The 13536-nt window shown below is 40.8% G+C and overlaps 1 protein-coding gene across 4 annotated transcripts in view; it reads right to left on the reverse strand.

Annotated features, from left to right (window-relative positions):
- The window catches only part of Grm1 (glutamate receptor, metabotropic 1), a 396324-nt gene extending 383175 nt beyond the window's left edge, over positions 1–13149 (reverse strand). For 2 of the 4 annotated variants that reach the window (NM_016976.3, NM_001114333.2), the window contains exons 1-2: positions 13016–13098; positions 10606–11623 (exon numbers count right to left, since the gene is read on the reverse strand). In NM_016976.3, coding sequence (NP_058672.1) covers positions 10606–11305 — 700 coding nt within the window. In that variant the 5' untranslated portion in view covers positions 11306–11623; positions 13016–13098. Of the gene's footprint in view, positions 1–10605; positions 11624–12935 lie in introns of all 4 variants that reach the window. The other 2 variants (XM_006512549.4, XM_006512551.4) reach the window with 2 other exon arrangements.
- Positions 13150–13536: the final 387 nt, after the last annotated feature.

Genomic DNA, 13536 nt, shown 5'->3' on the forward strand with positions numbered 1-13536 from the left:
GGCCATCAAGAGCTATTTAGTGAGACCCTGTCTCAAAATATATAAACAAATGAGTTAATTACTTAGTGTAGTTTATAAGTTATCCAATTTCAGTTATTTTGTTATAGCAGCATCCAAGACTTAAAATAACACTAGTACAGGGCATTGTGTTCATAGCGCCTTTCTTGTCAGCTTGATTTACCCTCAACATTCTTTTCCTTTACTTTCCATAATATCTAGCTTTTCTGGTTCTTCATATTTCTCCTTTTATCTGTCTATATTATCTTACTCATTCATTTTCCTCAAAGTTCGGCCCTTGACTGTCTTCCCTCTTCATTTTACTTCTTATCTATTGGTAGTTTAATCCTATGTTGTGGGTCTAGCCTCAGAGACCTCTGACAAATATCAAACCTCCCTCCCTCTCCAGATGTTGAGACTATAGAGTCTCTTGGCTTCATTTTCCCATAAATGCATAAGACTTAACCAGCCTACATTTATTTCAGACTTGGTTCTACAAAATGCCATACTTGGAGTCATTCTAGACGTCTTTTCCTTTGACCCTCAAAACTTTTCAAGCACCAAATCCTAACTTACCTACCCTAGGTCTTTCAAGTCCACCCTCTCTTGTATCTTTCCATGGATACTTCCTATATCGAAACTCTTAACATCTCTTGACTAATTAATCTATTAACTAAATTGGTTGTGTTTCTCCAGAACGTACTCCAACCAATCATATCTTCCTACCTTGTTTCCATGAGTCCCTTTCATACTCTGTAGTCTCTAAACATTTCACAGCACCACTTTCTAAAACAAAAATATTGTCCTGGTCTCTCTGTGCCTGAAACTCTTCATTGGTTCATCATTTGTAATGGTATATAGTCCGAGTCTGAATTCCTTGGTTTGATGAGTGTATCTCACCATGACCTAGGCCTTTCTTCTCTTCTCCATTCCATAATCTCTATAACTAGCAAGTTCTTTAGTTCCTTGGGTACTAATTGTATTCTATATCAGTGTTTCTACTCATATTCTCATCTTCTGATGGAGTGGACCATAGATGTTACCTCCACTGCAAGGCCCCTGTAAATCCTTCTTCCTACTCTTTCCCTAGACACTCCACTTTTCTGTGATCTCCCTACTTACTACCTGTTCCTACCACCATATTATATAAGCAGAATGCTAATCACTACATGGTGAATGAAATAGAAGGACTATTGTCCTCATGTCCCTGTTCTTTCATCACTAGAGCCGACTTCTGGCACAGAGAAAGTACCCACTAAATCTTCAGTTTCCTTAGAAATTTGACAGCAACTTCTTTACCAACAAAGCAATACTTGTTGACAAAAAGTGAAACTAGCAAGTGGTGTGCTTATTTGTTCAGGAACAGAGGTCTCAATTTGTCTGTTGTAAAGTATCTGCACTATTTCAATACTCAAAATCACCTTAGGAACTTTACTGTGAATGGCCTCCCTATTGAACATACTATTGACAATTGGCTTATTGCTTTTTTTTAAATCTTTCCTTCGCTTCAAACGCAAAACACTATGAAATATGCTAGGCCCTCGGCTACTTCAGGAGGTTGTAATAAGAGGATTGCTTAGTTCAAGAATTCCTGAACAGCCTTACCATATTTCTAAATAAATAAATAAATCAGATAATAGAGAAAACTGAACTGGATTTGATAAGAGGGGTGTAACCCAATGATTAACCAAAGGGCTTACACTCAAGGACACAGTCAGTAGATATGATTATTATGAAAGGATAGATTTGGGTATGCAGATCAGTGTTAGTAAGTCATTAAGACATATCTCTCCCCTTATTTTCACACTCCCACCCCAAAATATTCCCACACCCCCTTCTCACAGGTTCATCTATGCTAAGTGACTCTTAGTTCCAGATAGTAGGAAACATGATAAAAAGAACAGCATGTAACATTTTGGTGAGCTCTCTTGTTGTGCCTCATCCATACAATAAAGCTATGAGATTTTCTGTTGTACCCTTTACCCCTAATGGATGAAAAATAGTGACTGATTTCTAATTTTCTCAACATGAAAATTTATATGGAATAACTACTCAGAATTGAAAATTTTCTTTCTCTGAAACAATGACATAAGATGACCTATCTACAAGATGGTTAACAAGCACAAATAACAGGATAGAGTAGCTCAGATATAAGACCAGAGCCAGACCAAATAAAAGGACAAAAAAAAAAATGTCACCTGGCTCCTTCATGGATATGAGAAAGGTTAGAGCAAGAAACTTGGGGACACAAGAAGTAGGAAAAGAAACCACTGTGAGGCTCCTCCTACCAACCAACTCAGAGGCAGACACCCACAGCCAAACAGTGGACTGAGCTTGGGGACTCGTATAGAAGAATAGGGGAGAGGACTGCAACCCCTAAAGGGATGGAAACTCCACAGGAAGACCAACAGAATTAACTAACCTGGACACTTGGGGCTCTCATAAACTGAACAATCAACCAAAGAACATACATGGGTTGGACCTAAGCCTCTCCACACATATGTAGCAGATGTGCAGCTTGGTCTTTATGTGGATCTCAAACAAGTAGAGTGGGGACTATCCTAAAAGCTGTTTCCTGTACATGGGATATATTCTTCTAGCTGGACTGCCTTGTCTGGCCTCAGTGGAAGAGGAAGTTCCTAGCCTCCAGAAACTTGAAGTGCCATGGTAGGGGGGTATACCCAGGGAGGCCCCACCTACTCAGAGGAGAAGGGGAGAGGGAGGTGGGGAAATAATTGTGGGAGGGGTGACCAGGAGAGGGAGGGAGGGAGGGAGGGAGGGAGGGAGGGAGGGAGGGAGGGAGGGAGGGAAGGAGGAGCAGTGAGCAGGATGTAAAGTGAATAAGAAATAAATAAATAATAACTATCAGGAAAGGAAGGAAGGAAGGAAGGAAGGAAGGAAGGAAGGAAGGAAGGAAGGAAGGAAGGAAACTGTGCTGTTCAAAGACTCTTTGTTATTTACAGGTTCAAGTTCAAAGTAGAGCACATTTTGTAATACCAAGGTGCCAGGCTGTGGTCAAGGGAAGAGGGCTGCAGGAGTGGAGGCAAAGAACATAGAACTATTTCAACTAACCACGAAGATCAAGATTGTACCAATGAATATTACTGTCATCTAAAATTAAAACAGGAGTCAACTCTGTCAGGATGGCACTCAGCTGTGAGAATGGGTTTGCAAGACGTTGCTCAGAAGCTGATGAACTGCAGCAGCATAGTTGGGTACAATGAAATGTGGTGCTGATGACAAGAACATCACATCTGGGCAGTCTACAAGGACAGGTCATGTGAGCTTTAAATAACCATGGCTTTAATCTAAGTTGCTACAGGCTTTGCTACCAATGGATGCCATGGTCTTGGGTGCATCGTTTACATTAATGTGTGGCCCCAGTTTATTCATTTGAAACACGAAAATGTTTTCTGAAATCTATACCAAATTCTGTACTTTTAACCATGGATTTCATGTCATCTTCAGATTCTGGGTTTGGGGTCAAGCATCCAGACACCATTAACTGGTTTCTTGTACTTGTTCAGTACTGTTGAACTGAGAAAATGTCATGTCTCTGGCAGAAGTTTAGTAAAGTAACTGAGTAACAGATATGTATTTCAGCTCCTTGTTTTGCACAATACTGTGGTACAATTAACAATACAACATTCAGCATCATTCTTAGTTGACAAGTAAACCTGAGATGCATACAGTGTTTCCCATAGTTTTTTGGGCATCTGTTTCAGAAAGTGATGCTCTTCTTGGCACCTGTTGTACAATTTATAAATATGAACCCTATAATGCATTCTCATTAAATTTACTTTAAGACAAGATTGACAAGTTACAGTTTATGAATTGAATACAGATCATTGTTTGGATAAATAAATATTATTAGAAAGAAAAAATCCAAGGGCCTATAACAACTTATTTATCTCTAGTTCTTCTAATTGTTTAAGACTCTATGACAATAACATTAGTAATGATAACAGTTATGTTTATTGTTATTTTGAGTTACGTTCTTAACACCTAGAAAAGCATGTGGTTTCATAGTTGACTCGTGTGTTCATTAGTAAATTTTGTTAGAAAGGAAATACGCCAGATATGGTGACCATTCTCCTACCTTGTAAGGTTGAAGTAAGAGAATTAAAATTTGAGTCAGTCTGGCTACAGAGTAAATTCTGGACACTCTGGAACTCTGACATTAAAAGATAAAGAACTGTTATTTGGTAACCAAAGAATTTATGTTCCTCAAATTATTTTGTTTTGCTTGCCAATTAAGGCTTTTATTTGAATTGCTTAAGAACTTGTTATAAAACTAACCATGTTTCCCTGAACCAGTAACATATTGGCTATGAAGTTAACAAAAGAGAAAATCCTAAAATCAATACATGAGGAATTCTTAGCAACAAGTTTCTTCTTGAATCAATAATTTTTTTAATAAAAATATTACTGTTATATTTGGTATAACAGTACCACCAGGTTAAGAAAGCAAATTTTCCTGTAAGAATAAAACATATTTCACATAAGTTAAAATTTAAGGTGTGGACATTTATGAAGAATTGTTAAGAGTATATGAAATAAGTAAATATTTCTATATAAATTCAAAATCTGATTGTAATTCTCAGAGGAGTGAGACAGAGATCATTTTGACAAGGCTTTATATCCTGCCTTCAATTTGTTTTTTTCAGTTGCAGTTTCTATGGAAATTGACAACCATGGTGAAATGTTGCTTCCAATGTAAAAATCAGAACAGTGTGAACAATGAATTTGACCCCCTTTGGTTATAGATACTCAGCAAACTACTGTGTTCTATACCCTCCCACATCAATTAACACTCAAGACAGTTCCCCACAGGCGTACACACAGGTCAATCTAATCTAGGCAATTCTTCAGTGGGGGCTTTCCTCTCAGAGGATTCTAGGCTATGTCAAGTTGACAATTAAAGCTAGCACTTAGAAAATGGGTTTGATAAATATAGCCAATATAAAAGAAAACAAAGATAAACATTCAAAGGTATCAAGTCAGGGCTATTTGGAGTAAAAATTATGTTTATAAGCTATATCCAGACACAAAATAACAGGAAGCTTATGATTACTTTGTGTATTCAGATAAAATGTCTAGTTCCCTTTCTCTGATGGAAATTTGGAGATTATGTAGCCTGGTTTGCAAAATTCACAAACATAGAATACAAAAGGTTGGGATTTGAAGAAACTAATGCCGGAGCATAAAATATACAGGTGAATGAACTACAAGGTTCTGCATGGATAGAAACACCTTTAGTAAGTTGCAAATTAAGTGTCTCTCTGACTTTTCAACTCCTTCTCTTGCTAATGACTGGTTCAAGTCAGTTCTCTTTGAATCAGGTTGAATTTGGCTTGGGCATGCTTTACTTGAAACCCCAACTGAATCATGGCAAGATCCTCCATCACTTGACCTTCATGTTCATAAAGACTCAAGGAATCCAAGAGTAGTCACTACTGTCTTTAGTTTTGATTCCTGGCCCTGACTTACCACTCCAAGCAATTACACCTGTTTATTTTCCTGATCATAGACTTTCAATGCTAATGTACCTTTTACAAGTGTTATAATGCTAAATAAAATCTGAACTAAAATGCCCTTGTTTCCAGCTATTAATTATACCAAAATATTTTCTTTCAGTGTTTCCTAAACATTTACAAATTTGTGTTTACAAATGGTTAAGCTGCAATAAATAGTATCTGTCTGTAGATTATTTCCCAAGTGGCCAACTCTACCCTCTCTAGACTATAAACTACCTGGTAACTGAGACCTCTCTCAAAAACCCTACAGTTTTTGTGCAGTGAATGTTCACATGTAGACTGTCTGTTGCGATGGCTCTTTGTTTAAACTACACATAGTTATTTATGCACCTACCAGGTGGTATGGTTTGGAATGGAAGAACATACTCTCAGCCTAAGCAAATGCTGGCAGTATCCAGGAAGCAGTTCACTGATTCAGGGTTTAGTGCCTGTTATTACCACCTGGCCACAAAGAGCCAGGATGCTCAGGTGAATTAACATCCTAGAATGTACTTCTAGGTTACAAAAGCAGACATAAGAAAAATAACATTTAAATGGAAAGCATCCTATTTCTACTTTTGAATAAAATACTAGTAATAGTAACAAAAATTAACAGGTGTTCAGGGAAGAAAGGCAGCAGGACATGGCTACGGTTAATAGCACAGAATTTAAAGAAACGTTGAGATATTAATTTGTGTAAGATCTGCTTGAAATCAGCAATGAGGACAAGGAAAACAAAAAGTAGAACAGGTGAGCAAATGAAGTGGTGAGGAGAGAATCTCTGGTGATAAATTTCACCTAGAAGAGGAATCTGGGTTGCCTCAAATGACTCCTAATCATAGAGAAAGGCAGGATGGAAACTTCAGGGTGTCAGTCTCAGGTGAACCGAGAGTCATGTGCAGCTCTGTTTCTGAAATCATCTCACTGGAATACTTACGGCATTAAACAGTCTAGAGCTTGAACAAGGGAAGTGTGGTGGTAGGCTTAGCATCTTTAACTTGGTCTAAATAAATAAAAAAATCTCTCAAAACACACCTATTCCTTGCTATATGATAAAATAGAACAATCCACTGGAAGAACTTCCTAAGAAACAGATTGCAATCAAGACAGTAAAAAGGCCTAAAGATGCTGGAAAACAGATAGAAACTATGACAGGAGATACAGTCACATAGAAGATAGTATATGTAGATTTGTGGGGAAAACATGCTTAATTTATGTATCTATGACTAAGACGCATTTTCCTCTGATACAATTAGATTTTAAATTGTTTTATATCAAATGGAAAAATGTTCCCAAAAAAAAGAAAAAAAATGTCAGACATCAAAAAGATGGCCTAATAAAGTCCAACAGCATACAAAATGTAGGTGCATGTCAGAAGCAATATAGAACCGCAATGACACCCAACCCAATAAAAAGTTACCCTAAGGTAGATATTTGCAGAATGGGAAGTGGACATTAAAGTCACTGCTTCTCTGCCTACCTGAGAGGAAACTTCTTAAACAAAAGTCTCAAAGCAACTGAAAACAAAAACCAGTCCTAAAGAAAACCTACTGAAGCTATAAACTCAAAGAACACTCAATGAACTTTCCCAAAGGTTTGAACTTAATCACCTGAAATTGTTACTTTTAGAAGCTGGTTTGTACAGACTTTTGAAGTGATTGATTTGACTTCTGCCCAGCAATCTTTGTTCCATCAGAAGAATGGAATAAAATGTGCTTGGCTGAGATAGTCTTCTTAGAAGTGGCTATTTTAGTACCCTCCGTATCGCATATTTAAAGACACACATTTCAAGTGAGCACCCACAGTGGGTCTGAATCGATACATAACCAGGTCCAATATCCCTCTTCCCCTACAGCCTCCCCAGTGTTTTGGAAACAATCAACAACTGTTTCTGGGGCTTCCACTGAAGGAACTATGTGTACTGTGTCCCTCATGTCAGTTGAACTGACAGTTGTCTTCGAGAGAAGTTCAATACAAGTAATGGAAGCTTGAAAGCCAAGTAAAAGAATGTAACTACTAAATTCCAATGGTGAAAAAGAAAACAGAAAATACCTTAGAGCTTATTTCAATGTGAAATAAAGTGATAATTTAATATAAAACAACTTGGACAATGAACAGACGCCCCATCCTATGCTTTTTAAAGCTATCAAAACTAATTATAAAAATTAAAGTATGCTAGTGTAGCTGTTTCTGATGTGAGTTGTACTAGTTTTATTCCTGATAAAAGAAACACAGGTAAATTGACTAGTGAGTAGCTGGTTTGGAAAGGAGAGATAAAGGTTACTGGAGGCCCCAGGATTTCTAAGCTCCAAATTGATAACTTAGGACCAGCAGTCTCCCTTACTGAACAGTGCCCAGATGGCAGAGACAGCCCTAGTATGTGGTCTTCACAGCTTCTTAACAGAAAACTGTCACCAGCATGTGACCCCATCCGTCTGAAGGCAGGAAAATTACTATGTGAAGCAAGGCAGTTCCAACCACAGTCCCTGAGAAGCAGAGGGTAAAGCCTCAGGAAAAATAAATTTTCTGTTAGTCCTCACTTGAAGGAGCTCAACAAAATTTCTTTAGAGGTCAAAGAAAACAAAAGCAATTTGGTTTTCACAGGTAATATGTGTTGTAGAAGGAGAAACCAAATCCCATTAAAGAGAAGACAGATAGTGTATGTAAGTGACCAAGTGACGACGGGTGTAATTTTGATAATAAATGTCCAAGTTTGCTCTGATCGGGCTCTGTGAGCAACATGTACCCTCGAATTAATTAGGGTGTGGAGACGCAGTATTTCCCATACAACTCCAATCAGGAGGCAGAAAGGAAACAAAACAACCCAAACTAAGATGTAGGTGGCATCAAGGTATGTACTTCCACAACAAAACTAGCAAATCCAAGTCCAGTTCGTTTCCAAAACTTGATCCTCTTGTCAGAAGACAATCATGATTATCAGGTTTTTTGACAAAGTAATGTTTATGGAAACCAGACTTAAGAGAGGACGGTTTCAGCTGGGCGTGGTGGCACACGCCTTTAATCCCAGCACTCGGGAGGCAGAGGCAGGCGGATTTCTGAGTTCGAGGCCAGCCTGGTCTACAAAGTGAGCTCCAGGACAGCCAAGGCTATACAGAGAAACCCTGTCTCGAAAAAAAAAAAAAAAAAGGAGAGAGAGGACGGTTTCCTGTTGGTTTCCTACCACAAGTAAAACATAATAGAATATGAAAATTATATTTTATAAAAATGATTGATTATCAGCCCCTCCTGAAGAAAGGACTCATATTTCTGATATTGGTAACCAACTACTAAGGTTAAGAGCTGTAGACATACTAAATTTTCAAATGAGTCACATTCAGTCTAGGTTTTGCTATTCTTTGTTGATTGGTCTCTCCAGTGCTGATAGTTCACACACTGCAACTTGTACTTTCAAAAGACTCTATCTACAAACTAGAAAATGCTATAAAAATCAAACATAGTAAATTAGCATTAAGCCTTAAAATGTAAGGAATTAACTGCTGGAGTTAAATTTTGGTTTAAAGAATTTGTGTTCAAAAGAGATCTGAAAGGTCATCACTAAAAACCAAGGCCCAGGAGCAAGAATCAGGAAACAGAAAGGTTTGTGTTTCCCTTTTCCCACCAGCAAAGTCTGAATTCATGTGTAAATCTTCTTGACTTTAGTTTGTTTTGAAAACTCTGTTCTCTTTATCAATCTAAGCACCTATTACATTATGCCTACAACTGCTTTAATAACTAAATATTGAGCATTTTAATGAAGCTATATCTATGTCCTTTCCTTACTATTTTGATTTTATGAAATATGAATGTAATGCCTTTCAGTCTTTTGTTCATGTCAAATCAATATTTGCGAATTGTTGTCTTAGAAGTTAATTTATAGTCAGGTACTCAGTTTTCTTATAAAACCTATAGAGAAGTTAGAATCAATGAACTCAAAAATCTCATTATATCCAAAACTCCATATAAGCTTTAATGAACATAGGAAGGAATCTTTAATGTAAAAAGTCTCCAAAAATTCAAATCTATAATATTCTGGGGGGTAAAAATCAAAGCTTTACCCTCAGGTTAGACTACTTCATTAAAAAAAAAACCACTTTAATTCTGATATCTGCTGTCCTCTTGTTAGAGATATCTAGTCTCTCCTTGGTCTCTCTTTAAATTCTGAAGAACAGGGTCACAATGTCGAGGGCTCTAAACCCAAACTCAGCACCAAGATAGGCTCAGCAGCATTTCTTGTACAAATAAGTTGGAAGGGCGGGGTGTATAAGTTGGGCACACAAAGGAAGGGAAATAAACAACTGGTTTAAAATATTTGATTTTTGTATGTAAGGTATCCCAGGATTTAAAATGGGCCTTTCTGATATCCGGCAGAGGATGAATGGATGCCCTGTTCCCAGGGAAGTTTTGTGTGTGAGAGACTAGGAGCACCAGAGGACAATAGAGCATACCTTCAGCTAAGACAAAATAAAATTTACAAGCTCACCTTTCAAATCCACAGTAAAAGACGGTATGTGTGTGTGTGTGTGTGTGTGTGTGTGTGTGTGTGTGTGTGTGTGTGTGTGTGTGTGTCTGTGTGTGTGTGTGTGTCTGTGTATGTGTGTCTGTGTGTGTGTCTGTGTGTGTGTCTGTGTGTGTGTGTCTGTGTGTGTCTGTGTCTGTGTGTGTGTGTCTGTGTGTGTGTTACTCACTTTGATTAGCCTGTTAGGATTGGGAAACCACTGACCACTCATTGAAGGGAAATGCAGCACCTGAGCCTTAGACCAATAATAACTCTACCGAATACAAACACAGACTACCAGGGGACAGCACCTTAAGATCAGAAGTCAGATCTTCAGCTGGACACCTTTGCATGCAGTTTCCATATCTTTTCTTTTCCTCCTACCCCAGCAACACCCTGGAATGTGGTTTTACTGCACTGTAATTATCGGGGGAAAGAAGATAAAAAGCAATGCCTAGGTGGGCGTGCACTGCGAAGGGTAAAGTCAGCTTCCCGCTGTGCTAGAAATAAACAGAGACTACATTCACTATGCTCCTGGACACAAACCATACAATTCCTTGGCTTTTGGTAGTTTTCTTCCCCAAATAGAGTGCCTACCTTCTGTGTGGACTGCAGAGACATAGGTCCAGTTGTACCGCTTGACGATATCAAGCATCGCCCTTGCCTGCAAAGTGTCAGAAGGGACCACCCTCAGGAAGTATTTGTACAAAGTTTTGTCGCTCAGGTCTATGCTCGTGGCAGAATAGGCGATTTGTGGGATGTCGAACAGCTGCAGAAGATTCTGGACTTGAATGGCCACAGAGCTGGAGCCAGGGCCGATCACTCCAGCAATAGGCTTCTTAGTCCTGCCTGGGGGTAGGGTCTGGCCATCAGGCAGGCAGCGGTTCAGTCCATCCTTCTCATCTCGGATGGAAATCAGGGAGTCTCTGATGAACTCAATGCTCTGTTCCAGAGCCACAGAAGAGTGCCAGCAGGAGTCCCGGATCTCACTGCCCAGAGTGATGTTGGGCAGGAGCACCGGGTCCGCATTAATCTTATCTAATGTGTGGAACATGGCCTCCACTCTCTGGATACCATACTGTTCTCTGATCTCCCCACACTTCCTTTCCGGTACCTTTTCGGCTGGAGGCTGGTGATGGACTGAGAAGAGGGCTCCGATGATGACATCTCCGTCCATTCTCGCCACAGAGCGCTGGGACGAGGCACCTGCCAGCAGTACTTTTCTGTCAGGCATCCTGGGCAAAATGGACATCTCCAAAAAGATCATTGGGAAGAAAATCAAGAGGAGCCGGACCATTGTGGCGAAGACGCGGTCGACCGCCGGCAAGCCACGTTCCCACGCCGGTCCCGCCTGCAGGTTCCCAGCGCGAACCACCCTGACGCCCGCCGCTGTCTTTTGCCGCTTCGTGCCTTTGGCCAACACAGCTGGTTCAAAGCTTCTCAGTCTCCACCACCGCCCCTCTCCCCTCCGCTTCTTCCTGCTGGTCCTCCACGACCGCTCCCAAACCCTAGGGGTGTTCTTCCAGAAAATCAAGTCGCGGTTTTTTCACTGGTGCCCGAAGGTGTGTGAATCAGGTGTGCAATGAGCGGCGCGTTAGTGGCCATAAGCTGGACGCTGATGGTGGAAAAAGAGGGAAGTCAATGCCAGGCTACCGGAGGAATTGTATTTTAAACTCCAGGGTCTGGGATGCTAAATATTGTCCGGTCCGCTTCACCTCAACACATCCTTCAAAAACAGCTAGAGGCATCTCTGGTCAATGACGAAAGTGTGCCCTGCTTGCCTGCTATGCTCGCTCGGGTCCTTTGAGGTGCAAAGCCCTGCTGACCCGCCCCCTTCTCCAGCCTCAGGTTCTCTCGGTTCCTTCAAACCTACCAAGCTTTCTCAGGTGATGGGGGCGTCAAGGGGAGGGACGGAAAAGAGGGGAGGAGCTAAGTTCTTCAACCTCAGAGAACTTTCCTGGTTTTGAAAAGATCAACTTTTTTCCCAGAAGAAAATTGGAGAACTCTTTGGGAGGTAGAAGCGTTGTTTTTAAAAAGCAACTCAAACAATGGGAACACCTTTTATTTTAACATTTAAGGGTTGAAGAGACCCCGACACACAATTTTAGTAGTAAATGTAAATGCGACAGCTTGTGGAAAAGCCATATTAGTTACTAAGGCAACGCCTGGTAGCCTCCCTGTGTTGGGGCTTGCTATATTGCACCCCCTAAGAAATGAAGCTTACTGTAGATGTTCAAGAAGGAGTACAGAAGGTAACTTGCTTTTCGAGATGGGGTTGGGGAAGAGGAGGGTATCCTGCAACCGCCTATGTATCAGAACCCTTGGGGCTTTGCATCACTGTAAGAAATGGAAGAAAGATAGCTAGGCATGGGGGTCGCCTTTGGCTCAACCGCCTGAGCCACTCAAATGTCAGAACCCTGGACAGCGCTCAGAGCTAGGAGGCGACACCTTTCCTTGCAGCGCCAGGAAATTCTTGACCTCCCCTCCTTCCTTCGCATTCTACACTCGCGCGCGCGCGCGCGTACACACACACACACACACACACACACACACACACACACACACACACACACACACCCTTTCTATCGCTTCTCTAGCATCTCTCCACCCTCATTCTCTTTGCCTGGCTGTTCTGCAGCTTTATTCCCCAATCCAAGTGCTTTGAGGGTAGAGGCACCTGCGGGGCTGAAGTTGGCTCTCTCTCCCGTCCCTCCCCGATCCCTTTCTCAAGGTGAGAGTCAAGATTAAAAAGGGGGCATCGGGAGCAGGCAGGGAATGAAATCGCAGGAGGCAAGGCACAAAAGGGGGTGGGATCAAGCCAGACGCCCAGCGCTCTTCACTGCTTCTCAGACATGAAGGACTCAAAGAGATAAATAAACCAAGATCCTCCTAGATCCAGGAGAAAATCAGATAGATTAGAACAGTACCTTCCGTTCGGGGGTGGGCTTCATCGCAGAAAGATATCCGCTCACCTGGGCCAGTTTGGGGTATGTACTTCAAGACCTACCTGAGTCCGGGTAGACAGAGCTATTGGTCTCAGGTCAGAGGACTGCAGCCGCCCTCGGTTCGCAGACACCTCAGCTCCAAATCAGACGGTGCAAGGCTGCCATCTGGGCTGTACACTAGTGCCCTCTTTCTTCAACACTATTATACCGCAAGGGAAAAAAAACGGGGGGGAGGGGGGGCGGGGGGAGAAGTAAAAAAAAAAAAAAGGAAAAGAAAAGAAAAAGCAGGTCACCCAAGGTTTGTCTAATATCTAATTTATTTAAAAAGTCATTTGATAGAGGAAAAGGAGAAGCTAGAGAATATAGGAGCTGGCATTTGTCAACTACTATACTATCTCTGAGAGGACTTAAAGAGGCTACCAAGCATACAGATCATCAGTAGTGTCTTGCCAGAGGAATGAGGGGTTCCTAGGCTGTTTTGGGGATTGTTATCCTTTGCATTTATCTTACAGACTCAGATTTTTTTTCTCTCTCTAAAAATAAGGAACACAATGAGAAAAACAATGTATGTGTATATCTACCT

This window comes from Mus musculus, chromosome 10 (genome assembly GCF_000001635.26).
Source record: "Mus musculus strain C57BL/6J chromosome 10, GRCm38.p6 C57BL/6J".
NCBI lineage: Eukaryota > Metazoa > Chordata > Mammalia > Rodentia > Muridae > Mus > Mus musculus.